The sequence below is a fragment of the Phacochoerus africanus genome, chromosome 15 (genome assembly GCF_016906955.1).
Source record: "Phacochoerus africanus isolate WHEZ1 chromosome 15, ROS_Pafr_v1, whole genome shotgun sequence".
NCBI classification, from domain to species: domain Eukaryota; kingdom Metazoa; phylum Chordata; class Mammalia; order Artiodactyla; family Suidae; genus Phacochoerus; species Phacochoerus africanus.
In genome coordinates, this window is record NC_062558.1 from 56,830,194 (window position 1) to 56,856,092 (window position 25,899).

At 42.2% G+C, this 25,899-nt stretch overlaps 1 protein-coding gene and 1 non-coding gene across 2 annotated transcripts; both read left to right on the plus strand.

The window, feature by feature from the left end:
• Positions 1-522: 522 nt before the first annotated feature.
• On the plus strand, positions 523-20,646 carry RBM34 (RNA binding motif protein 34). The gene is made up of 11 exons (XM_047761166.1): positions 523-680; positions 791-965; positions 1,169-1,305; positions 7,300-7,519; positions 9,321-9,380; positions 13,065-13,108; positions 15,045-15,128; positions 15,276-15,339; positions 17,911-17,950; positions 18,173-18,291; positions 20,308-20,646. The coding sequence occupies exons 1-11, from the start codon at positions 628-630 to the stop codon at positions 20,581-20,583; spliced, it is 1,272 nt and encodes a 423-aa protein (XP_047617122.1). The 5' UTR covers positions 523-627; the 3' UTR covers positions 20,584-20,646.
• LOC125117136 (small nucleolar RNA SNORA18) lies at positions 15,964-16,094 on the plus strand. Its single transcript, XR_007132501.1, has one exon. It is a non-coding gene; the product is annotated as a small nucleolar RNA SNORA18 (small nucleolar RNA).
• Positions 20,647-25,899: the final 5,253 nt, after the last annotated feature.

The window sequence follows — 25,899 nt, forward strand, 5'->3', positions numbered from 1 at the left end:
ACTACAGCTCAGGGTAATGATGGATCCTTAACTCACTGAGCAAGGCCAGGGATCAAACCTGCATCCTCATGGATACTAGTCTGATTCTTAATCTTCTGAGCCACAACCGAAACTCCAAAATCATGTCAAATTTTAGAAAGGCTGCAAGAGTAGTATGAAGGAGTCCCATGTATCTTCACGTGGATTCACCAGTTGATGGTGTGTGACATACTTCGCTGTAAGCTCATTTCCTGACAAACTTCTCTCCCTCCTCTTAACTCAGATTTTTCATGTTTTCTCCCTCGGCTGGGGTTGACACCCCACTCCCAACATGAATGATTGTCATACTTCAAGCCCCAACTACTCTGGGAAGTCTTCCTCACCTCCTAAGACTAGGTCCCCCTCAATCAGCAAGGTACAAACTACCCTAACCCTAACCCTTGAGTTAGGGTTAGGCAGAAGCCACGCCCCAGTCCTCCCGCTATCTCCGCCCCCACGCATTATCTCCGCCCCCTCACCCGCTGTCTCCGCCCCAGCGCCCGCACAGAGACTCCCGGGGCGGAAGGGGCGAGGCTCCGAGAGCGCAGCGGCAGGGACCCGGAAGTGCGGCCTAGCTTGTTGCAGCGGTCTGGGAGGCTTCGGATAAGAATGGCGCCGGAAGGGAAGAACAAGCGGAAGAAAAAGCAGAGCGCGCAGGAGGGGTGAGTGGCGCGTGGCTAGTCTGCCTAGGCAGGAGCGTGCGTTCGGGACTCGGGGCGCGAGGCAGTGGGGCGTGGCGTAGGGTCGCTGAGTCTCTGGCGTCCGTGTCTAGAGAGAACGTGGACGGCGGCAGTCGTGGGAATCTGGCCGGAGGCTATCTGATTGGACAAGTCGCCAACAGTTTATCCAAAGGCAAGAGGCCCTCCGGAGGCAGCGCCGGCCGGCTGGCTTCCCTCTTCAGCTCTTTGGAGCCTCAGCTTCAACCCCTGTACGTGCCTCTGCCTAAAGTAAGTCACTGGGTTCCACTCGGAAAGGACACTAGAACAACTTTAAAGCAAGCAGCTACCTTACTGAGCATGCTTTCTAAAGTGGGGAAGAGAGAATTAAGTAACCAGCCTTTTATTGTGGGAGAGAAAAAAAATACTGATTTAGAAAGACCACTGAGTTATTAAAGGATGAGGTCTGAAACGTAACTTCAACCTTTTGAAAGGAGACCACCAAAAAAAGGAAACAGGATGAGGAGGAAGAACGTTCATCCCAAATTCAAAGACCACTTTTACAAGAACCTGCAAAAACAGTGAAAGTGAAGAAGAAACTTTCTGATGCAGACGAAAAGTTGGCAAACAGGTTGGTAAAATTCTTAGTTGATGCTAAAGAAATTAGATGGTGAAGATACTGAGATTCTTATACCTGCAATATTCATTTTTTTGGTCACTTCATAGTTCTAATTTAAATGTTTCATACATATTTAAAAAGTCTCATACATATTTAAAAGTTAAAAAGGAGGGAGTTCCCGGGAGTTCCTGTTGTGGCGCAGTGGTTAACGAATCTGACTAGGAACTATGAGGTTGAGGGTTCAATCCCTGGCCTTGCTCAGTGGGTTAGGATCCAGCGTTGCTGTGAGCTGTGGTGTAGGTCGCAGGCACGGCTCGGATCTGGCGGCGGATCTGGCGGGCGGCTACCGCTCGGATTAGAGCCCTAGCCTGAGAACTTCTGTATGCTGTGGGTACGGCCCTAAAAGGACAAAAAAAAAGAAAGAAAAGTTGAAAAGGATAAACAACCTCATTTGTACCCAGCATCAGCAGTTAATATTTGCCCAATCTTGTTTTTTCTTTACCCTTTTTATATTCCCCTCATTATTTGGAAGCAAACCTAAGTCTTATGTTTCATCTGTGAACATTTCAGCATGTATATAAAAAATGAGTTTGATTTTCTTAAACTTAATCAAAGATTAAATTTCCCCTTTTAGGTTAACTTTTTTTTTTTAACAGTTTATTTGAATTGAGATCCAAATAGCAGTACCATTACAGGTTCCTAGTTAACTTTCTTCAGTCTATCTGGCCACTGCTCTTCAAGCCCCTTATATTTCTGCTCTCTCTTGGCAGGTGATCTTGTTTCCTATTAACCCCTAATAGTTGTGAACTACTATTTTTGATCCTCTTAGTTAATGCAGCTGTGCACATCCTCAATTTCTTTTCCTTTCAGAAAAGGATGTCTTCCTCCTCATCTAAGATTAGTCACCTGTGCTGTTTGTATATACCACATACCTCTTCTGACTCTTTAGGGATTATGCCCTCAGATATATATATATATATATATATCCATATCCATGGATATATATTTGTTTCTTCTCTTGTATATTTGATCTGTCTGCCCAGGATTTTCATCTTAATTTAATTAATTAATTTATTTATTTAGGCCACACCTGTAGCATGGCATGTGGAAGTTCCTGGGCCAGGAATCGAGCCCTCGCTACAGCAGTGACCCAAGCCACAACATGGAATCCTTGACCCACTTAAACCACCAAGGAACTCCTCAAGATTCTCATCTTTAAAAAAGAAATTCGGAGTTCCCGTCGTGGCTCAGCATTAATGAACTGGACTAGTATCCATGAGGATGTGGGTTCGATCCCTGGCCTCACTCAGTGGGTTAGGGATCTGGTGTTGCCTTGAACTGTAGTCAGTCACAGATGAGGCTTGGATCCTGAGCTGCTGTGGCAGTGGTGTAGGCTGGCAGATACAGCTCTGATTCAGCTTCTATCCTGAGAAATTCCATATGCTGTGGGTTGTGTGGCCCTGAAAAAGAGGAAAAAAAAAAATGAAATTCAACAAAACAAAACACTGTTCACAGTAGTGTCTATGCTTGATGCTCGCTTCCTTTTTTTGATCAATTTTTCTCTTCCTTACGTTTACTTGCATTCTGGTTGTTTGTTGTGTTTTTTTTTTTTCTTCCTAAAATTTTATTGTAATTGATTTACAATGGTCTGTCATTTTCTGCTGTACAGCAAAGTGACACAGTTATACATACACACACACACACACACACACACACACACACACACACACACACACATTCTTTTTTCAGGATCTCATTGCTTATTTACTGCAGGTGCAATTGTTTGCATCTACAAACCCCAAGCTCCCAGTCCCTCCCACTCCCTCCCTCTTGGCAACCACCAGACTGTTCTCCATGTCCATGAGTTTGTTTCTTTTCTCTGGAAAGGTTCATTTGTGCCACATATTAGATTCCAGGTATAGGTGATGTCATATGGCATTTGTGTTCCTCTTTCTGACTTTCTTCACTTAGTATGTGAGTCTCTAGTTCCATCCATGTTGCTGCAAATGACATTATTATTTTTTGTGGCTCAATAGTATTCCATTGTGTTTATGTACCACACCTTCTTATCCATTCATCTCTCATTGGACATTTAGGTTGTTTCCATGTCTTGGCTATTGCGAATAGTGCTGCAATGAACATAGGGGTACATGTACCTTTTTCAATGAAAGTTCTGTCTGGATGTATGCCCAGGAGTGGGATTGCTGGGTCATATGGTAGTTCTATATTTAGTTTTCTGAGATACTTCCATACTCATTTCCATAGTGGTTGTACCAGTTTACATTCCCACCAACAAGGTAGGAGGGTTCCCTTTTCTCCACACCCTCTCCAGCGTTTGTTATTTGTAGATTTACCAATGATGGCCATTCTGACTGGTGTGAAATGGTACCTCATTGTATTTTTGGTTTGCATTTCTCTAATAATTATTGCAATGTTGAGCATTTTTTCATGTGCCTGTTGGCCCTCCATATATCTTCTTTGGAGGAATGTCTGTTTAGGTCTCCTGCCCATTTTTCAATTGAGTTGTTTGTTTTTTTTGTTGTTGAGTTGTGTGAGTTGTTTGTATAGTTTGGAGATGATACCTGCCCTTGTCAGTTGCATTGTTTGAAACTATTTATTTTCTCCCATAGTAGGTTGTCCTTTTTTTTTTTTTTTTTTTTTAATAATGGTTTCCTTTGCTGTGCAAAAGCTTTTAAGCTTAATTAGGTCCCATTGGTTTATTTTTGTTTTTATTTCTATTGCCTTGGGTGACCTAAGAAAACATTTATATGATTGATGTCAGAGAATGTTTTGCCTTGTTATGTCTGTTTCTACTTGATCTGATCAAACTTCTGAAACAGGAGTTCCCGTCGTGGCTCAGTGGTTATCGAATCCGACTAGGAACCATGAGGTTCGATCCCTGGCCTTGCTCAGTGGGTTAAAGGATCCGGCGTTGCCGTGAGCTGTGATGTAGGTTGCAGACGAGGCTCTGATCCTGCGTTGCTGCGGCTCTGGTGTAGGCCAGTGGCTACAGCTCCGATTCGACCCCTAGCCTGGGAACCTCCATATGCCACAGGAGCAGTTCAAGAAAAGGCAAAAACACACACACACACAAAAAAAAACTTCTGAAACAGTGCTTAGGGAAACTATCCTGACCTACATGCCATACCTAGTACATGGTATACAGTATAGCCTTTGTGTATGAGTTCTCTCTGTTACATTTCACATGGGTGCTTTTCTTCTCGAAGCTATTAGATTTTTAGTCTCTTCCAATTCTCCTCTTGCACCTTTCCTTCTGACCACTCCTTAATTGTTGATTTCCCTCAGGATTCTGTTCTTGGTCATATTCTCATGGCCTTTTTTTTTTTGCACCCTTCATTCTGGGGTGTCCCTGTGACTCCAACACTCTGATCTCTCTTCTGGTCTCCAGACCTGTATATCTGTTTGTCTGATGGCATCTGCACTTATATATTCACATACATGACAAATTTGGGATGCTTCAAACTGAGCTCATTGTCCTCACCAGACCTGATCCTCTGCATGAGTGGTACTATCAGCCTTCCAGTTGCCTGAGCCTGTGACTCTGGAGTCATCTTAGACTCACTGTTTTCCCTACATATCTAATCATTGGCAAGTCCTGATGATGCTCTGTTTTCATTATCTCTTTAATCTGCTTCCCCTTTCCACCTCTCCCTTGCTCTGGTTAGTAGGTTGTCTTCTGAGATCCTTGCAGTTGCAACTGTCTACTTACTGGTCTTCCCTATCCAGTCTTGTCCCTTTCATAAGTATCTTTTGCTCTGCCGCCCACGTGATCTTCTTTAGGCACTCTCAGAATCTTCAGGGGCCTCCCATCTTCTGTGGGATAAAAATCTAAGCACTATTCGATTAAAAAAAAAAAAAAAAAGGAGTTCCTGCTATGATGCAGTGGGTTAAGAATCCAACTGCAGAGGCAGGGATTTGATCCCCAGCCCAGCCCAGCGGGTTAAAGGATCCAGTGTTGACTGCAGCTGTGGCGTAGGGCTCAGCTGTGGCTTAGATTCAGTCTCTGGCCCAGGAAACTTCCATGTGTTGTGGGTGCAGCCAATGAAAGAAGGAGTTTCTGTTGTGACTCACTGGATTAAGAACCCAACTAGTATCCATGAGGATGCTGGTTTGATCCCTGGCCTCACTCAATGGGTTAAGGAGCTGGCTTTGCCATGAGCTATGATGTAGGTCACAGACACTGCTCGAATCCTGTGTTGCTGTGGTTGTGATGTAGGCCGGCAGCTGCGTCTCCCATTCAACCCCTAGCCTGGGAACTTCCATGTACCACAAGGGCAGCCATAAAAAGAACACAAACAAAGTCTAAGCGCTTTGGCAAAACAGGCATGGTCCTTCTTGACCTGATTCCCACCTTACTGTACTGTCTCATTTCCTTTCAATCCTGCTAGGTACTTTATATACCATAGTGAACCTCTTGGCTGTGGACCCTGTCCTTAGTGGAGCTTCGGGTTTAGTAGAGGGGTGATCATGGTCAACAGTTACTGAGGACTGACCATGTGCCATATACTGCCTTTCTTCCTCTGAGAGCCTTTCTTGTTTCTTTTATGTTTCTATACCATGCATGTATTATAAATGTTACTATTTTATGGTAAGCCTTGCCTATCTCTTCAGAGACTACACTGTTGGAAGGCTTTTAACAGTATCTATCTTTGTATCCCCAGAGGCTAGAACTGAGTAGAAACTGAATGTTAAATATTTATTGAATGAAAGAATAGATAGTTTTAGGACTCATACTGTCCATTTTCTCCCCTCACACCTTAAGTTCTTGGTCCAGTTCTCTTTTCGTCTTTGTGCACCTATCCTTTCTTTCTGTCTGTCTGTCTGTCTTTTTAGGGCCGCACCCAGTACAAGAAACAGTACAGCACAAGAAACCCGTACAGTACAAGAAACTTTCTTCCTTTTGCTTTTGCCCTTTAGTCTCCTACCATTTGATTTTTTTTTCTTTTTTTCTTTCTTTTTTTTTTTTTAGGGCTGCACCCATGGCATATGGAGGTTCCCAGCCCAGGGGTCCAATTGGAGCTGTAGCTGCTGGCCTACACCACAGCCACAACAATGCCAGATCTGAGCCTGATCTGTGACCTACACCCAGCTCACTGCAACACTGGATACTTAACCCATTGAACGAGGCCAGAAATTGAACCTGCGTCTTCATGGATGCTAATCAGATTCATTTCTGCTGAGCCACGATGGGAACTCCACCAGTACTTTCTATATTGGCATTTCAGAATTTATTTCTGACAAGCAGTCCTTTAAATACAGCAGAACGATGCGAAGTAGGAAATCTGGTTTCTCCTATTGCTAGGTTGCTTTTACAAAGTTAAATATTTTTCCAGCATATTAACCTTTATAGACTTCCTGGAGTTGCAGCAGTAACCTGAGAATTCTAGAGCAGAGAATGAAATTGGGCATTGGTAGAATGTAAACTAAGCCTCCAAGAGCTTTAAATGAACCAATTTCTGTTTAGATGAGTTTTTGTTGCTCTGTTATTACCTGGCAGGTTTAATGTATTTTTAAAAATTGACCTTTTTTCTAACTCTTGAGTTTCCTAAAGATACCAGTTACTTTTTTTTTTTTTTTGGTCTATTTGTCTTTTTAGGGCTGTACCCACAGCATATGGAGGTTCCCAAGCTAGAGGTCCAGTCGAAGCTGTAGCCACCGGCCTATGCCACAGCCACACAGGATCTGAGCCACGTCTTCAGCCTACACTACAGCTCACTGCAACACCAGATCCTTAACCCACTGGGTGAGGCCAGGGATTGAACCCACAGCCTCATGGTTCGTAGTCGGATTTGCTAACCACTGCGCCACGACGGGAACTCCCCAATTACTTTTTGATAGTGCTGTTTACATGTAGATATATATGTGAATGGTTAAGTTTATATTGAGGAAAGCCAGAAGTAAGTGGAAGTATTTCTGGTCACCATGCTTTGTCACATGCTGACCTGACTTTCATGACTCTTTTCTCTCTTTTTTTGACTTAAAAAGAGAAAATGCTTTAGCAAGTGCTGATTTAGAAGAAGAAATTCGCCAGAAACAAGGACAGAAAAGGAAAAATTCTCAATCTGGTGTTACAATAGCACTTGATGATGTAGATCAGACAGTTGTAAATCCAAGAAGGAAAATCCAAACCAACGAAGAAGAAGAGAGATTAAAGAATGAGAGAACTGTGTTTGTTGGGAATTTGCCAGTCACCTGTAATAAGAAGGTGAGTGTGTAGTCTGTCCGTTGTAAGTATTCTGAGAAATTAATGATGCGTAATTCTGTTTATTGTCAATTTATTGAATAAGTACATAATAAGTCGTTAATGTATAACTTCTTTATAAATGTCTACATAAAACATTCTGTAGATTGATTCTAGGACTGCACTCTTTCCATTCCCGTGTCACTGCCCTAATTCAGGCTTTCACAAATCTTACTTGAACTATTGCAGTGGCCTCCCTGTGGGTTTTTTTCCAGCCTTATCTTCTGCTGTACGCCACTCTCTATGCCATATGCTCTGTGGAGAACAGAAACTCCACATGCACAGGGGTATTTATCTCTTTTCTTCACTGCTCTATCCCTAGCCCTTGAAGTAGTACCTGGTGCATAGTAGAGGCTTGATGAATATTTATTGTGTAAATGAATAAATATGTGTTAGGCTTCCTCCATTATGTGGGGTTCACCAAACCAAAACACTCCCTTTGCTTTCTGTGTGTTCATATGTTAGTCACCCTGGTGGCAGTCCCTTGGGTCAAAATCCTGCTCATCTTTTGAAGAACAATTTAAATTCCACTTTCTTAAAAACAAAACAGTACAAGAAACTTTCTTCCTTTTGCTTTTGCCCTTTAGTCTCCTACCATTTGATTTTTTTTTCTTTTTTTTTTTAGGGCTTCACCCATGGCATACGGAGGCTCCCAGGCTAGGAGTCGAATCAGAGCTGTAGCTGCTGGCCTACACCACAGCCACAGCAACGGGAGCCTCATCTGTGGCAACACCACAGCTCATGGCAATGGCGGATCCTTAACCCACTGAGTGAGGCCAGGGATCGAACCTGCATCCTCATGGATCCTAGTCAGATTCATTTCTGCTGCCCCACAACAGGAACTCCTGATTTCTGACTATTTTATAAAACACAACCCATTTTACTTTGTAGCATGGTTTTGGTTACTTATCTTCCTATTAGATTGTAAGGACTCAAATGACAGGAGTGTTTGTGGTGCTTTACACATTGAATAAATTATTTTTGAATTAAAATTGCTAATAGAAATTACTGTGCAAACTGTAAAACATATATATTTTTTACATCCTGAACCAGACCTAAGAATAATATATAAAAATCATTCTCAGATTTTTTTCTTTAGTCCATTGGTCTTAGTTCCAGACAACTGGGTAATTTCTCATAGTGACTTAAGCATCCTTAAAATCCATGTCTGGTTTAAATAAGCCAATGTGAAAAGATGAGAGAATCTGTGGAACACACAGTCTTAGTTTACATGTGATAAAGATTATAAAAATGTGAAAGACAAAAATGTGTACCTCATGAATGCTAACATGAACTTGAATTGCTTTTTTGTTGTTGTCTTTTTGTCTTTTCTAGGGCTGCACCTGAAACATATGGAAATATGGAGGTTCCCAGGCTAGGGGTCTAATTAGAGCTGCAGCTGCCGGCCTACACCACAGCTCACAGCAACACTGGATCCTTAACCCACTGAGCAAGGCCAGGGATCGAACCCACAACCTCATGGTTCCTAGTTGGATTTGTTAACCACTGCACCATGACGGGAACTCCCTGAATTGCTTTCTTTTTAAATAAGTTTCAGTAAAATTTTTTTGTCTTCCAACTGAATAGTCATACTTCCCCAGAAATATTCTTCAAACATAGCAGGAAAAGGTTATCAGATTAACTTAATTTTTTTGTGGCACTTATTTCATGTTCTGAAAGTGGACTAAAATGTGTGTATGTATGTATGTGTGTATGTATATAGATAAAGATATATACATTTTAAAATTATTATCTTCTATTTTAGAAACTGAAGTCATTTTTTAAAGAGTATGGACAAATAGAATCTGTACGATTTCGTTCTCTGGTATGTCACCCCACCCCCCCCCCCCCTTAAAATTGCATAATCTTAAAATGTATGCCATTTAAATCACACTTATGTGTTGGCGTTAGTGAGATGGAAGAACCCTTGCTTTATCTTTTGGAATGAAGAGGCTTCTATCTAGCCCCAAAGAAGAATCATGCTTAGTATCAATTGCTGACTCGGACTTTGTTAAATAATTTAATGAGTTCACATAGTAAAATGATATCCTTATTAAATGTAATTTGGAAGGTGGATGGGTGACATTTGTTTGCTATGTCAGTTGAGTAGCTGGAAACATTAATACCTATTGAGTAGTTTTCTGGAATCATAAATGTTCATATGGGGGCGTTGCATGACTCTGCAGAGCAGTACTTATGCTCTGATGTAGAAAGACAAGGTATTTTTTAATTTAATGTTAAAACTTTATGAAAGTAAATAGTATCTAATTTTACCAGCTGAGCACTCTGTAAGGCATTTATAGCCATGTAAATTAGAGCATGAATAAGCATCATTCATATATTTTTTAAATGTAATCAATATGTGTTAGAATATAGGAAATGTTTCTTCCTTGTTTCAAACTGCTCTTTCTCAATGTGATTCTCTAAAATGGGGTTTCTCAGGAGTTCCCTGGTAGCTCAGCAGGTAAGGATCCCATGTTATCACTACAGTGGCTTGGGTTCCATCCCTGGCCCAAGAACTTGCATGTGCCATGGACATGGCCAAAAATTAAAAATTAAAAAAAAAAATGGGTTCCTCAACCTTGATACTATTGACGTTTTGTACTGGATAATTCCCTGTTGTTAGAGGCTGCCCCTCGCAATATAGTATGTTGGGGAGCGTCCTTGCCGTCTGCCTTCGAGATGCTGGTAACATCTTCCTTGCCCAGTTATAGCAACCAAAAATATCTCCAGGCATTGCCAAGTGTCCTCAGAGGGCAAAACTGCCCAGTTCTCTAAAAGTAGACATTTCCCGAGGTTTTGACACAGTCTCCATAATTTTCATCATGGTGTTCGTTTCTAGCTTTTTCTTTTTTTGGGGGGGGGGGACACACTCGTGGCATATGGAAGTTTCCAGGCTAGGGGTTGAATCGAAGCTGCAGCTGCCACCATACGCCACAGCCACAGTAGTGTGACATCCAAGCCACATATGCAGTCTGCACTGTGGCTCATGGCAATGCTGGATCCCTAACCCACTGAGCAAGGCCAGGGATCAAGCCTACATCCTCATGGTTACTAGCGGCTTCGTGACTGCTGAGCCACAACGGGAACTCCTGTTTCTCACATGTATATTTTGTCTGCCCTTCTGAGTTCCATTTCCTCTTATCAGATCCTTGCCTGACACATCCACTTGGATGTCCTCCCAGCACTCATTTTCAGCCCATCAGTTCCCCCCTCCCCAGGCTGTGCTGCATGCTGATTTTCTGTATTATTTAGTGCCACTCAGACTGCAGACCCTTGAATCTTTCCCTTAGCCCACCCAACCTGTTGTTTGTCATCCCTGCCCATTTTTCAACCGTGGTTTCTTCCCAAGATGAGTCATTCCTTTTTCTTTCTTTCCACCTGAGTTTTCCTTACCTCTTGTCAGAATAGTTGCAGAGGCCTATTACAGTTCCTGCTTTCAGTCTGCCTCAAATTCATCCAACATACTGCTGTCAATTTCATCTACCTACAGTACTTCTTTCTGGAACTCCTGCCCGAAATTCCTCCCTCCCTCTCCGTTCCCATGAACATCACACACACTTCTATTTCGGCCTGGTGTTGCCTTTGGAGGGGCCTGCCCTGATTCACCCCACAGCACCCCCATTTGTCATTTACAGTCTTTATGTCACCCCGTTCGTCTGCCCCACCAGACTGGAATCTGGAATCACAGATACCATGTTTGTCCTGGGTCACCAACATCTGCACATCAAACATGTATGGAGTTGCCTGAAAGCTTTTTGTTTTCCTAGTTGCCAGTGTCCTTAGGTCTGTGCCTGACAGTCTACACAGAGTGGCCCTGAGGCCCTGCATTCTTCCACATGTGCCTGTCCTGCAGCCTGGGAGTTGCCCTCTTTGCCAGTTGTAGGCTTGTGCTTTCTCACCCTTGTCCTTTTGCTCAGTTCATTTTTTTTTTTAACTGAGGTAAAGTTGGCATATAACATTATATTAGTTTCAAGTGTTCAGCATAACAGTTCAGTCTTTGCATACATTACAAAGTAGTCACCATGATCGGTCTATCTGTCCCCATACAAGTGACCCCTTTACCCGCTTCACCCCTCTCAAGTCTTTTCTCCTCTGGTAACCGACAGTCTGTCCTCTGTATCTCTGAGTTTTATTTGTTTGTTAAATCCCATATGTAAGTGACATCATACAGCATCTGTCTTTGACTTATTTCACTTAGTGTAATATTCTCAGTGTCCATCCATGTTATTGCAAATGGCAAGATTTCCTTTTTTTTTTTTTACAGTAATATTTCATTGTATATATATTCTGGGAATCCTTCTTAAAGTCTCATTTTTAAGATGTCAAGATCATATGTATTTTTCATTAGGCAGTTAAAATGTCACTTATTCAAGCCTTTCTGATACCTCATACCATTAAGTGGTATTTTTTTCCTCTGAATTCTTTCTGTATTTTATTGCCTTCTGTTATTCTTACTTATTCGTATCTTCAACAGCAGGACACAGGTCCTTGAGAGCTTCTAAAAGGTACCCACTTGATGTGTTTTGATGACAGGCATTCACATGTTGATTATTCACCTGGGCATTTCTCACACCTAATGTTTTCTCAGTCATTTGCACATTTTGTACATTTTGATGCACATTGTACATTTTGAAAGCTTAACAGTATGTTAGTTTGAGCAAGAGAATGAGAATAGCTCAAATTTCTTAGTTTTACTATATAAACTATCAAATGACTAAGAAAGAGGTAAGCTTTCCAGAGGTTTATTATAACTGCCCTAAATGACATTGGCTTGTCGGCACCCCTGGGCTGTGAACTAGCAGAGTCTGAATCTTTTCACCTTTGTGTTCCCAGTACCTGGTGTATTAGCACACGTTGTTGACAGTCACAGTTGATGACCTGAATTTACACCTTCTCCATAAAGCTTTCCCTACCTGCCCCCTTCGCTCTTAGATACTATATGTGACCAAAAATAAATGACCTTGAGGATAAAGGGGATTCTCTTATTTGTCCAATTATAGATACTGAAGGGTGTTTTGTTTTTGTTTTCGTGTTTACTAACTGGCATATTATAAACTCTTAGAGATATGGATGAAGTAATATATCTTCTTACATTATTTAAAATTTAGATATATTTAAATTCATATAGCTATACAATATAAAATACTTTTTTTCCTTGCTCGTTTTATAAAACAATTTTCCTTAACATGTTTCATGTGTATCTTCAATAATATCATTGTCTCCTCATGACCAGAGACCTCTTTGAGTCATCTGTTGCTTTTGCCTAGATTGAGAGTCACTGCATGTTAAATCTGAATATGGCACTGTCATTGGAAACATCTGTCCTGAGCCACCAGGTCCTGTTCGTGTAACATGAGGACAGTTGTTTCTTATTCAGTCTTTCCTTAGAATGTTTTTAATCACGTAGCAGAGTTAGAGATTTAGAATTTGATTAATTAAAATATAATTAATTTGAAATAATTCAAATAATGAATTTTTTTAATATCTTTTTTTTTTCTCTTAAAAGATTCCAGCAGAAGGAACTTTATCCAAAAAGCTGGCAGCAATAAAGTAAGTTTATAATTAGAGGAAGGGGAGTTACTGTTGTGGCCCAGCAGAAACGAATTCGACTAGGAACCATGAGGTTGTGGGTTTGATCCCTGGTCTCGCTCTGTGGGTTAAGGATCCGGTGTTGCCGTGAGCTGTGGTATAGGCCAACAGCTGTAGCTCTGATTCGACCCCTAGCCTGGGAACCTCTATATGCTACGAGTATGGCCCTAAAAAGCAAAAACAAACAAACAAACAAAAACAAAAAAGGAGGAAGGGAGTAGTCTTAAACTCTTCCATTTTGGTTAAAATTGAGATCATCCCCCCCACCCTTTTTTTGGCCACCCTGCGGCATGTGGAGTTCCTGGCCAGGATCCAAGTCACAGTTGCAACTTAACACCACAGCTGCTGCAATGCCAGATCTTTTAACCCACTGTGCTGGGCTGGGGATCAAACCTGCATCCTGGCACTGCAGAGATGTTGCCAATCCCATTGTGCCACAGTGGGAACTCCAAGATCTTTTTTTTTTTTTTTATTTTTATTTTTGTACCAAGATCTTTTCTTGACCTCATATAGTTTTTATATTTGGAGAAAACATTATGCTTTATTGTTTTCTTATATCTGTAATAATGTAAATTTGTCAGATGTTTGTCTTCAAGCCTTAACATAAATTGTAGAGTCACAGAAAGAATTAAAAAATAACTGAATAGGAAATGTGCTGTGAGAAATTTCAAGTACATTTGTGTATGTGTGTGTGTGACATGGAGTTGCAACTGAGGTGATAATTTACATCATTGTGGGGTTGCACAGGTGGGCCTCCTGCTCTGGCACAGGGTTTTTTTTTGTCTTTTTGCCATTTCTTGGGCCGTTCCCATGGCATATGGCGGTTCCCAGGCTAGGGATCCAATCGAAGCTGTAGCCACCGGCCTACGCCAGAGCCACAGCAACGCAAGATCCGAGCCATGTCTGCAGCCTACACCACAGCTCACGGCAATGCTGGATCCTTAACCCACTGAGCAAGGCCAGGGATCGAACCTGCAACCTCGTGGTTCCTAGTCGGATTTGCTAACCACTGAGCCACGACAGGAACTCCTGGGTTAAAAGAGATGAAACTCCCCCTAGGAATTCATTCTTTTAAGTTTTATTGAAGTATAGTTCATTGACAAGCTGTAGTAATTTCTGCTATACAACAAAGTGATTCAGTTATACATGTAAACACATCCATTCTCTTTCAGATTCTTTCCCCACGTAGATTATCATAGAATATTGGGCACAGTTCTCTGCTATACACAGGTCCTCGTTGGCCACTTATTCCATATACCTCAGTGTGCATATGCCAGTCCCAAACTCGTAGTTCATCCCTCCCCCACCCATCTGTCCCCTTTGGTAGCCATAAATTTTTCAAAGTCTGTGAGTCTGTCTTTGTTCTGCAATTAAGTTCATTTGTCTCCTTTTTTAGATTCCACATGTAAATGATATCATATGATAAGCAATTAGTCTTTCCCTGTCTAACTTCACTTAGTATGATAATTTCTCAGTCCATCCATGTTGCTACAAATGGCATTATTTCATTCTTTTTATGGCTGAGTATTATTCCATTGTATATATGGACCACATCTTCTATATCCATTCCTCTGTTAATGGACATTTAGTTTGCTTCCATGTCTTGACTATTGTGAATAGTGCTGCAATGAACATTGGGGTGCATGTATCTTTTTGAATTATGATTTTATCTGGATAGATACCCAGGAGTGGGATTGCTGGATCTATGGTAGACCTATTTTTAGTTTTTTGAAGACCCTCCATACTATTTTCCATAGTGGTTATAGAAACTCCCCCCAGTATTCTTGTCATATGTGTTGATTGAGAGTGAAAAAAAAGTATATTTATTTGAGTGACTTTGAGATGAACAAATTTTACATTGTCTTTTTTTTTTCTTCTTCTTCTTTTTTTGGCATAGACGTAAAATTCATCCAGATCAGAAAAATATTAATGCTTACGTTGTGTTTAAGGATGAGAGTGCTGCTGCAAAAGCATTGGAAAGGTAATTTCATCTCTGAGGTTTGAACAGAATTATTGTCTTTAAGTGTGTTTGAGTCCATGCTTTATTATTTGGTTTCACTTGAGAGCAAATATCCCAGTAACTCAGTGCTCATTTTTCACAGCCATTTTCCCTTCCTATTTGTAACAGAAATGGGGCCCAAATTGCAGATGGATTTCGTATTAGAGTGGATCTTGCATCTGAGACCTCATCTGTAAGTCGTTATTGAGTTGTCTAAAAAACTTAGCTGGAATCGTGTAGAGAGAAAGGTTTTCTTCTGACCTTGCACTGAGTAGAGAATTGGGGTCGGCGGGGAGCATGTGGGAGGCACAGAGGAAACTGCCTTTGCCTTCTGTGGTCCCAGTGTTGGTTCCTTAGGGTGGCCAAGGGTTTAAGTCAGCATTAGCATCAAGAATGTGGTTTCCAGAGTTCCTACTCTGGCACTGCGGGATCAGCGGAGTCTGCAGTGCTAGGACATAGGTTCCCTCCCTGCCTAACGCAGTGGATTAAGGATCTGGGGTTGCTGCAGCTGCGGCACAGGTCACAACTGCTGCTCGGATCTGATCTCTGGCCCAGCAACTCCATGTGCCTCAGGGTGGCCGAAAAAGGAAATGGGGGGGAAAGTGGTTTTCGCCCTATATTAGTCCAAATAATCATAATTGTAGAAAGTAAGGCCTGAAGTACATTAGAGATCATCTGGGAGGTCTCTTGTGGCTCGGCGGGTTAAGGATCCGGTGTTGTCACTGCATCAGCTCGGGTCAGCTATGGTGCCGGTTCATTCCTTAGCCTGGGAACTTCCACATGCTACGGGCACGGCCAAGGAATAATAAAAGTGGGAGTTGAGATCTATCCCGATGGGGCTTTTTCTGTAAACCTACATCATTGGAAATGCCTCATAGAATAACTGTGTGGTTTCCTTTACTCTTACAACTACATGCTGGATCTGTGGAGAAGAGCTACAAGACAGCTGCTTAAAAAAAACCTAACAGGGAAGCCTTTTTTGTCTTAGGTATTGGCATATCCCAAGGATCTATACTGTTCTAGGGTGTGATAAGTTTAAGAGTGAATATGATTTGAACTCAATACATATTTAGAGGGTGTCTAAAATTCAGAACCAGGCAGATCCATCTCTCATGACCCTAAACATGACCCTACCTAAAATGAACTGCTTGAGTAAAATTGATCCTAGGATTATAGATCAGGAATTTTGACATCAAAGAAGCACAACTAGGAGTTATCTTCGTGACTCAGCAGTTAACGAACCCCACTAGGATCCATGAGGCGGTTAACAAACTCGACTAGGATCCATGAGGATGTGGGTTCAATCCCTGGCCTTGATCAGTGGGTTAAGGATCTGGTGTTGCCACAAGCTGTGGTGTAGGTCACACAGGTGGCTCAGATCCAGTGTTGCTGTGGCTGTGGCACAGGCCAGCAGCTGCAGCTCTGATTCTACCCCCAGCCTGGGAACTTCCATATGCCGCAGGTGCAGCCCTAAAAAGAAAATAATGTAATAACCAAGTTAAATTATTTATTCAGCAGTTTCTGAGTCCCTACTCAGTGTCAGGCAGTTAGTGATGAGACATAGTCTCAGTTCCCTAGGAGCTCTCAGTGTAAAGATAAACATGAGCAGATGGGCTGGTCCTGGCACTGTTCTATGTTAAACACTGTCATAAATGCACAGGATACTTTGTCAGCTCAGGAATGGGGCACTTGACTTGGGGTTACCAGCAAGAAGGGACAGAGGGTTTCTGAGAGAACAGGGGTTCTCCCAGTCTTGCAAGGTGAGTCATGTTATCCTGACAAAGAACTTTGAACCAAATACGTGGTAGAGACCAGAGTCTGATTTGCCAGAAGGTTGGCATGAGCTTGAAAGAGTTATTAGTGGGTAGGGTGTGAGGCAGGGCTGCAGTAAGAGCGGCTGTTGGAGAAGCAGGGAAAGGTATGAGTTGCAGGAGCTCACTACTGAAACCAAGTGCATAGCTGTTGGTGTCCAGGCAACTAGTTGACCAGGGCCTGGCAGACAGCCCTGGCTTTGACGTGGGGCTTGCACAGGGTCAGCAGACTGGCCTGAGGGCCAAACCTGTTTGCTTCTATCACTAGAGTCTTACCGCCACCTAACTGCACCCATTAGTTACGTGTTACTGTGCTGTCACAGCAGAAGCAGATAGGTACCACAGAGACCATATGGCCCACAAAGCCTAAAACATTTGCTTTCTGGCCCTTTACAGAAAAAGTTTGCCCACCCCCAGTATAGCTTTTCTTTTCTTTTTTTTTTTTTTTTGCTTTTTGGGTCCGAACCCCACAGCATATGGAAGTTCCCAGGCTAGGGGTCAAATTGGAGCTGCAGCTGCTGCCCTATGCCACAGCCACAGCAACGTGGGATCCAAGCTGCGTCTGTGACCTACGGCACAGCTCATGCAATGCTGGGTTCCTGACCCACTGAGCAAGGCCAGGGATTGAACCAGCATCCTCATGGATAGTAGATGGATTAATTTCTGCTGCACCATGATGGGAACCCCTAGCATGCATTTCTTGAGCACTGCCACATGTCTGTGCCAGCTGTGAGCCAAAAACCACAACCCCCTGGGCTCACTTCCATTCCATTGAGAGGATGGAAGAAATGGAGTCAAATGGGCTTGTTGTGTGGTGAAATCAGGACAGAGACCGGTCAAATACTTGGAATAAGAGAAGGTGTGACATTAGGATGACCTCTATTTTCTGTTCCATGAGTGATTTTTATTAATTTGGTTTGTGTTTAATTTTTTTAATTTAATTTGTGTTTCAGAGGGACAAGAGATCAGTGTTCGTGGGGAATCTCCCATACAGTAAGTTTGTCAAAACAAAGTACCAATGTTTGTCGTTAAAGTAATGCAGATAACATCGGAGTAGGAACCTAATGTTTTGCCTTAACTCTAACCTGAAAAAACGTAGTGTGTCACTTGACTAATATCGCGAGGTTGTGCTACCCTTGCTGTGTTATCAGACTTCTCCAGCTTTCTAAGGTGATGCCAAGTCCTCACCTCCACTTTTGTTGAATTTGCTTCTAGAAGTTGAAGAATCTGCTGTTGAGAAACACTTTCTGGACTGTGGGAGCGTTGTGGCTGTAAGGATCGTGCGAGATCCAGTGACAGGAGTTGGCAGAGGGTTTGGCTACGTGCTCTTTGAGGTACGGAGGTGAATGCATCGTCACTATCCTTTGAAATATGCTGGGAGAGGCTGTCAGTTCTGTCCTGTCTTGCAGATATAACTATCACTGTTGCCCTCAAATTCCACCCTAAGGCAACTGAATTCATAACCTGCCAAAATAGAGTAACATACCTGTATCTGCATCCAACCAGAATGTTCTAATTCTCTCTTTCTCCATATTGTTATTAAAGAATGTTTTAGATACTGGGTGTTAAAGGCATGAAATATCTGAATCTCAGAGTCCCTGCTGTGGCGCAGCTGGATCAGCGGCATCTTTACAGGGCCAGGATCGAACAGGGCAGGTTCAGTCCCTGGCCCGGCACAGTGGGTTAAGGATCCGGCGCTGCCACAGCTGTAATATAGTCAAGCTGTGGCTCAGATCCCGATCCCTGACTGGGAACTCCATATACTGTGGAGTTGTCAAGAAAGAGGAAAAAAAAAATCTCTGAATCTCCACTTCCACAAAATGAAGAAAAGAATTGACTGTTCACTCAGTCTCTGTACAAAATTGAATTCACTAAGTGTTAATCAGTGTCTCATGCCTAATATTATCGGGACACACATACTACCTGATGCCACTGAGGTTTTTCTTCCCACACAACCCATTAATGCATTTCCTTTCAGATTTTACCTAGGGTGCCTTTCTTATAGTTGAACTTATATGTTTTGTTTCCTTGGGTTTTTTTTTTTGGGGGGGGGCACCCAAGGCATATAGAGGTTCCCAGGGTAGGGGCCTAATTAGAGCTATAGCTGCTGGCCTACACTACAGCCACAGCAACGCCAGACTAAGGCACATCTGTGACATACACCACAGCTCGAGGCAATGCCTGATGCCCAACCCTGATCGAACCCGAGTCCTCATGGATACTAGTTGGGCTCGTTAACCCCTGAGCCACAATGGGAACTCCTAGTTGAGCTTATTTGTGAACTTGAAATTCTGCAAGCTGCTTTATGTTGTTTTCTGTAGTGAAGCATGTTCCACAGAGCAATGTAACATAATTTATATCGTCTCTTCCCAAATGTTTCCCAAATGTTGCACATTTGCAGCATTCCCTTTTTCCCTGTAATAATGAAATTGGAGTGGTTATGTTTCTTCCTACAAATGTTCGCCTAGATTTTTTGATTACTTCTTCCATAAATTTCCCCCGTGGGTTATTACTATGTGGTCATAATTTAAGGCTCTTGGTATGAATTACCAGATGGCTTTTGAAAAAGGGGGTCACAGCCTGATGCTTTCATCCTTACTGTAATTATATTACTGCCTTTGACTGTTTTCTCTGCTCTCTTTCTTCTGACTTTTGAAGTTTATCAAATCCTTTAACAAACATGTCATGAATATTCAGGCTGTTAGCATTTTAGTGGTTCATCATTAGAATAAAGAATAATAGAATTTTGGATCTAAACAGAACCCTATAAGGCACCTAGCCCAACATCACAAGAAATGTAATAGAGTTCCATGCTCTCGAATTAACTAATATAGCAGGGGCTTTTGCAGGAAATGCCTGTGAGGAGGCAGTTCATTGTTTCAAAGATTGCACAAGACTAGTCTCTTTAGTTGAAACTTCCCTTTACATTGAGAAAAACGAAGCCTCTTGTGGCTTATCTGATTATTTGGCAAGGCAGCTTGAATGCTGTCCTGAGGAAAAACTGATGAGCATGATTAAAACTACAAGCACAGGAGTTCCCTGGTGGCCTAGCAGATTAAGGATATGGTATTGTCACAGCAGTGGCTTTGGTGGTTGCTGTGGTGTGGGTTTCATCCCTGGCCTGGGAACTTCTGTATGCCGTGGGTGCAGCACCCCCCTCCACAAAAAAAACCCTGCAAGCACACGTGCTGAAATACTTGGGATTGGGCTTCTTAGCTGTGGAAATGAGAGGGGTTTCTATATGCAGGCTTGAAAGTTTTTCTAATCCACGAAAGTTGCAATATGCAATTTTACTAGTTCTTTGCAGATGCCTTTCTGGTGAAAATTTAATATATTGATTTTTATTGCAGAATACAGATGCTGTTCATCTTGCTCTGAAATTAAATAATTCTGAACTGATGGGAAGAAAACTGAGAGTCATGCGTTCCATTCATAAAGAAAAATTAAAACAAAATTCAAATCCTGGTTTGAAGAATGTCAAATCTAAGGAGGGACTTAATTTTCCTTCAAAAAATGTGCAACGTTCTAAAAGTTTATATGTTGGAGAAAAAGCTGTTCTTATTAAGAAGAAAAAGAAAGGACAGAAGAAAAGTGGACGATTTAAGAGACAGAAAAATCAGAAGTAGCAATGTGAAGCTTTTTTTTTTTCCCACTGACTATTGGATAATAAAAAAGTGTGGATAAATCAATGTATCACATTTCAGGGTTTTTTATGCATGGTGTGTGGGCAACATGGACACTTTTTCAGTTATTCACATTGTTAATAGTACCTTTGAAGAATTTGTTTAAGATGTGGGCAGGTTAGTCATCATGGAATACTGCTGATGGTATGAGAGATTTAGATTCAAGGTGAACATTTAGAATGTTAATGATTGTGCATTATTTTAGCATGTTAGAAATATATAATTAACACCAGACAGTTATTTTAAGAATTACCTGGGATGAGACTAAATTTAAAAGTGAGCGGGAGTTCCCACTGTGGCACAGCAGATCCGCAGTGTCTTGGGAGCACTGGGATGCAGGTTCAATCCCCTGTCAGGCACAGTGGGTTAAGGATCCATCATTGTTGCACCTGGGGCTTAGGTCCCAACTGTGGCTCAGATGTGGTCCCTGGCCCGGGAACTCCATATGCTGTGGGGCAGCCAAAAAAAAAAAATTGAAAATACTTTTATTTTTTTTATTTTTATTTTTTTTGGTCTTTACTAGGGCCACACCCGTGGCATATGGAGGCTCCCAGGCTAGGGGTCTAATCAGAGCTGTAGCCGCCAGCCTACACCACAGCCACAGCAACACCAGATCCAAGCCTCGTCTGTGACCTACACCACAGCTCACAGCAACACCATATCCTTAACCCACTGAGCGGGGGGGAAGGATCAAACCTGAAAACTCATGGTTCCTAGTTGGATTCGTTAACCACTGCGCCATGATGGGAACTCCCAAAACATTAAAAATAAAAGTGAGTAAATTTAAAGAAAAATAAAACCAACTTAATATTGATTATACCTAGACAAATCATCTAAATAATTGGGAATACTGATTGATCTAAGGTCAAATCATAATTCCTAAAAAGTAAGATTTTGAGGGCTGTTATATAATAGCCACTCATTTTTCATCCTTTCTCTTACAGTTGGAATAAATAGAGTTCTGGGTTTTAATTTTATTTCATCAACCTAACAACTAACCAACAGGGATTTTATATCAAATGTTGCTTTAACTTCTTATTCTTGTTTTTTGTTTTTTTCTAGGGCCCCACCCTCGGCATATGGAGGTTCCCAGGCTAGGGGTCTAATCGAAGCTGTAGCTGCCGGCCTACGCCACAGCCACAGCAACGCCAGATCTGAGCCGCGTCTGCGACCTACACCACAGCTCATGGCAACGCCGGATCCTTAACCCACTGAGCGAGGCCAGGAATCAAACCTGCAGCCTCATGGTTCCTAGTCTGATTTATTAAACACTGAGCCATGACAGGAACTCCAATTTCTTAACTGGTGATTAGAATGGTTATTGAAGTCCTTGGTAAAGTGGCCATAAAACAGATTTTTAGTCTTTTTTTTTTTTATTAAAACTTTTTTTTTTTTTTTTTGCTTTTTAGGGCCTCCCCCGCTGCATATGGAAGTTCTTAGGCTAGGGATTGAATCAGAGCTACAGCTGCCAGTGTACACTACAGCCACAGTAACTCAGGATCTGAGCCATATCTGTGACCTACAACACAGGTCCCGGCAACTCTGGATCCCTGACCCACTGAGCGAGGCTGGGTATCAAACTGGCATCCTCATCAATACTAGCCAGATTCATTTCTGCTGTGCCGCTACAGGAACTCCTTATTTCTATTTTTGAAAAATGTTTTCCCAGGAACACTTGTGATTCTTAAGTTCATATCACCCAGTATAATGAAATAAATTTTTTTTTTGTCTTTTTGCTATTTCTTTGGGCCGCTCCTGTGGCATATGGGGGTTCCCAGGCTAGGGGTCGAATCGGAGCTGTAGCCGCCAGCCTACGCCAGAGCCACAGCAACGCGGGATCTGAGCTGCGTCTGCGACCTACACCATAGCTCACGGCAACGCCGGATCGTTAACCCACTGAGCAAGGGCAGGGACCGAACCCGCAACCTCATGGTTCCTAGTCGGATTCGTTAACCACTGCGCCACGATGGGAACTCCATGAAATAATTTTTTAAAAATCATATTTAAAGGGAACATGGAGTTCCTGTTGTGGCTCAATGGTTGACGAATCCAACTAGGAAACATGAGGTTGCAGGTTCAATCCCTGGCCTCACTCAGTGAGTTAAGGATCCGGTGATGCTGTGAGTTGTGGTGTAGGTCGCTGACGTGGCTCAGGTCCCACATTGCTGTGGCTATGGCATAAGCCAGTGGCTATAGCTCCGATTAGACCCCTAGCCTGGGTACCTCCATATGCCACAGGTGCAGCCCTAGAAAAGACAAAAACAAGTGAAAAATTAAAAAATAAACATTTTTCTGATAAAATATGATAATTCAGTCACAAAATATAAAGTTCCACAAGGGGGAAAAATACCATTACATTCTCTTGGGACTTAACCTTGTATTATGGCTGGAATCCTTCCCACAAATCTTGCCAAGCTTGGTCTGTATCCAGGAGGGAGGGGTGAGCATAAACCAGGGGGGTTGATCTGAGGCACCCAGGATCTGTAATACATGCATCATATTACCTAAGTGGGTAGGGAAATTGGGGGACAGTGGGTTACTACTGATTATTTTGAAAATCCTGTCTTTTGGGCATAGCACAAGGAAAACCTAATGGGTTTTTTAAATGTTGCTCTGCAGAAAGTACTGCATTGTCCTTTATCCAAGGACTGGATATTTTATGCTTAGTATCCTCTAAGGTGCTTAGAACCTTGTTTTTCATTATAGGATTCAGTAAATATTTAACACTTGATAGTTCTTGAATATTTTTGCATGTATTTCCAGTTACATTTACATAAGGATGCCTTATCTATAGATTACCTCTATAAACATGGACTATAATTTTACTGTATATTTATAGTGCATATTATATTTTATTGTGTATGCTTTATAACACATAAATTTATGTAATTTTAAAGTCCTTAACATAGGGTTTTGGTGTTTAGGTTTTCACTGGGGTGTTAGGACATCTGATTGTTGACCCAGCTGTGTGGCTGTGCATGCATGACTTTGGACAAGACTCTGTCTCTTTATCTAAATAACTTGCTTGGTTAAATAAGGGCCTTGGACTAGATAAGTAGTTTCACACTTTTTTGATGATAATCTGCAACAGTTTTAATTTTACACTGGGACCAGTGCAGACATGGGTATATTTAACTGACACACAAGTTTCCCATGTCAGTACTGGTCCTTACTACACGTGTTGCCGGCTGATACTTTTTATTCTATTTTAAAACTCTGGTGATGAACCACTAATTTCATTCCTCAGCCCACAAATTCCACTCACAAACGACATGCCTCAGGGATTTCCAAGCTGTTTTTCTTTCAGGAATCTATAGGTATTTCACAAGTGTAAAAAAAAATTATTAAAAAATTATTAAAAAATGTAGAATGGCTGAGATTCAAAGGTACAGGTGTTGCTCTAACTGTGCCTTGTATAAACATGTTTTCTGGTCTGTTGTGTCTCATCACAGTGACCTCAGCATTTACGTGGCATTTCTTCTGCACAACACAGGGATAGAGATAAGTAGCATGTTGTTTATTCAGACAAATAATCTAATAGCTTCATGATCTACTCAAATTTCTAGGAGTTGAGTTCTAAGCCTCATGGCATCTGTGTGACCTTGCAAGTCTTCTGTTCCAACACAGCAGAGGCTCAGGACATACCTTCCTGAGCTTCACTTTTTGGGGTAGGAAGAATCAACATGTGTGTGCAGGACATAAGGAAAAGCTTTTTGTGCTGTTGTTTGAAAACTTCTCAATCATTTTCTCATGGCGCATATGCACCTTCACATCTCATCCCAGTCCAAGCAATGCTCATGAATCTTTGCTCTAATTTTCTGTTTCCATGGGATCTCAGGTTCCATACCACTCAGGCAGAAGGGCTTTCCCAGGCTCTTGGACTAGGTTAGGACCTCAAGCTAAATGTTTCCATAAGTACCCTTGCAATAACTTCTGATACCAGCCACCTGAGTCGAGCCAAACTTATTAGGTTAAGGGGACAGTCCCCTACAAGACTATGCTCATATGCCAACACTAACTTGGGGAGGGGGGAGGGTGTTGTCTTCAGGTCACTCTTCTGACCAGTTGCTACTAATTTGGAGGTTTCTACCAGCCCCTCAGTTTCAATAATTCACTGTAAGGAGTCACAGAACTCAAGAACATACTATTCTTGGAGCTTCCAATGTGGCTCAACAGGATCAGAGGCATCTTGGGAGTACTGAGAGACAGGTTGGATCCGCCGCCTGGCACAGTGGGTTAAGGATCCCATATTGCTGCAGCTACAGCTACAACTACAACTACAGCTGGGATCTGATTCCTGGACTGGGAACAGTATATGCCGCGGAGCGGCCAAAAAAACAACAAAAACATTCTATTCTTATCATTACACTTTAATGACAGCAAAAGTATACGAATCAAACCGGACAAATGGGAAGATGAGACATAGGAAAAGGTCTGGGAGGATCCCACGTGCAAAGCTTCTATTCCCTCCCCATCGAGACAGAACACCTCACCTCCTGGCACATGGCACACTGATGTGTAACTTGCACAGAGCATTGCCAAACTGGGAAGCTCACGTGCATGAAGTTGAACCCAATCTCCAGCTTCCTTCTCCTCTTCTCCCCTTAGATAGGGCTGATATCACTTGGATCAAAGTTCTCTAGTCAATAGTTGATCTTTCTGATCTGGCCAGCTCCCATTACGAACCATCTCCTCAGCATAAACGGTCAGGACCCACTATGAGTAACAAACATTCCTACCACTCCAAGGGTTAAGAGGAGCCCTCCAGTGTCTTTTGAAATTTAAAACACAGATACACAGTGTTTTCAGTGGCTATGACAACTATAGGTTTTCTTTTTCCTTCAAACTCTTTTTCCCCGTAACATTTTTTTCCAGGAATTGCTCCGTTTAGTTTTCTTTCACTCTTGAGACTGTAACATTCTTGTTAAATCGAATCACTTATGGTGCTTGGCGCACAACGGATTGTGACTGAACTTGAAAAGCAAATTCAGTTAAATTCAAGAAAGAGTGTGATAGCCTATAAAAAGTCTCTGTAGTGTGCGCACGACGGCCACGTGCCAACACCCTTACATCATGCTCAGGCGGCTGTTAAGGAAAAGCATGGTCTCCAGCAAAATCCCAACACCTACGCGAACAGCGGTGGTAGCTGTCTCGGCCATTGTGCTCAAACCTCTGCGCAAGCGCAGAGGCGGCGCGGGCGCCTCGGCTCAGGCACTGCCTTGGACAGACCCGAGGGTCTCGGCGACAGGGGCCGGAAGT

What these genes read in the sequence shown, in the direction of transcription:
- RBM34 (XM_047761166.1), top strand. Translation starts at nt 628, where the DNA reads ATGGCGCCGGAAGGGAAGAACAAGCGGAAGAAAAAGCAGAGCGCGCAG. An exon ending in CAGTCACCTGTAATAAGAAG is followed by an intron (nt 7,520 to 9,320) that starts GTGAGTGTGTAG and finishes CTTCTATTTTAG; the next exon opens with AAACTGAAGTCATTTTTTAA. An exon ending in GCTGCAAAAGCATTGGAAAG is followed by an intron (nt 15,129 to 15,275) that starts GTAATTTCATCT and finishes TATTTGTAACAG; the next exon opens with AAATGGGGCCCAAATTGCAG.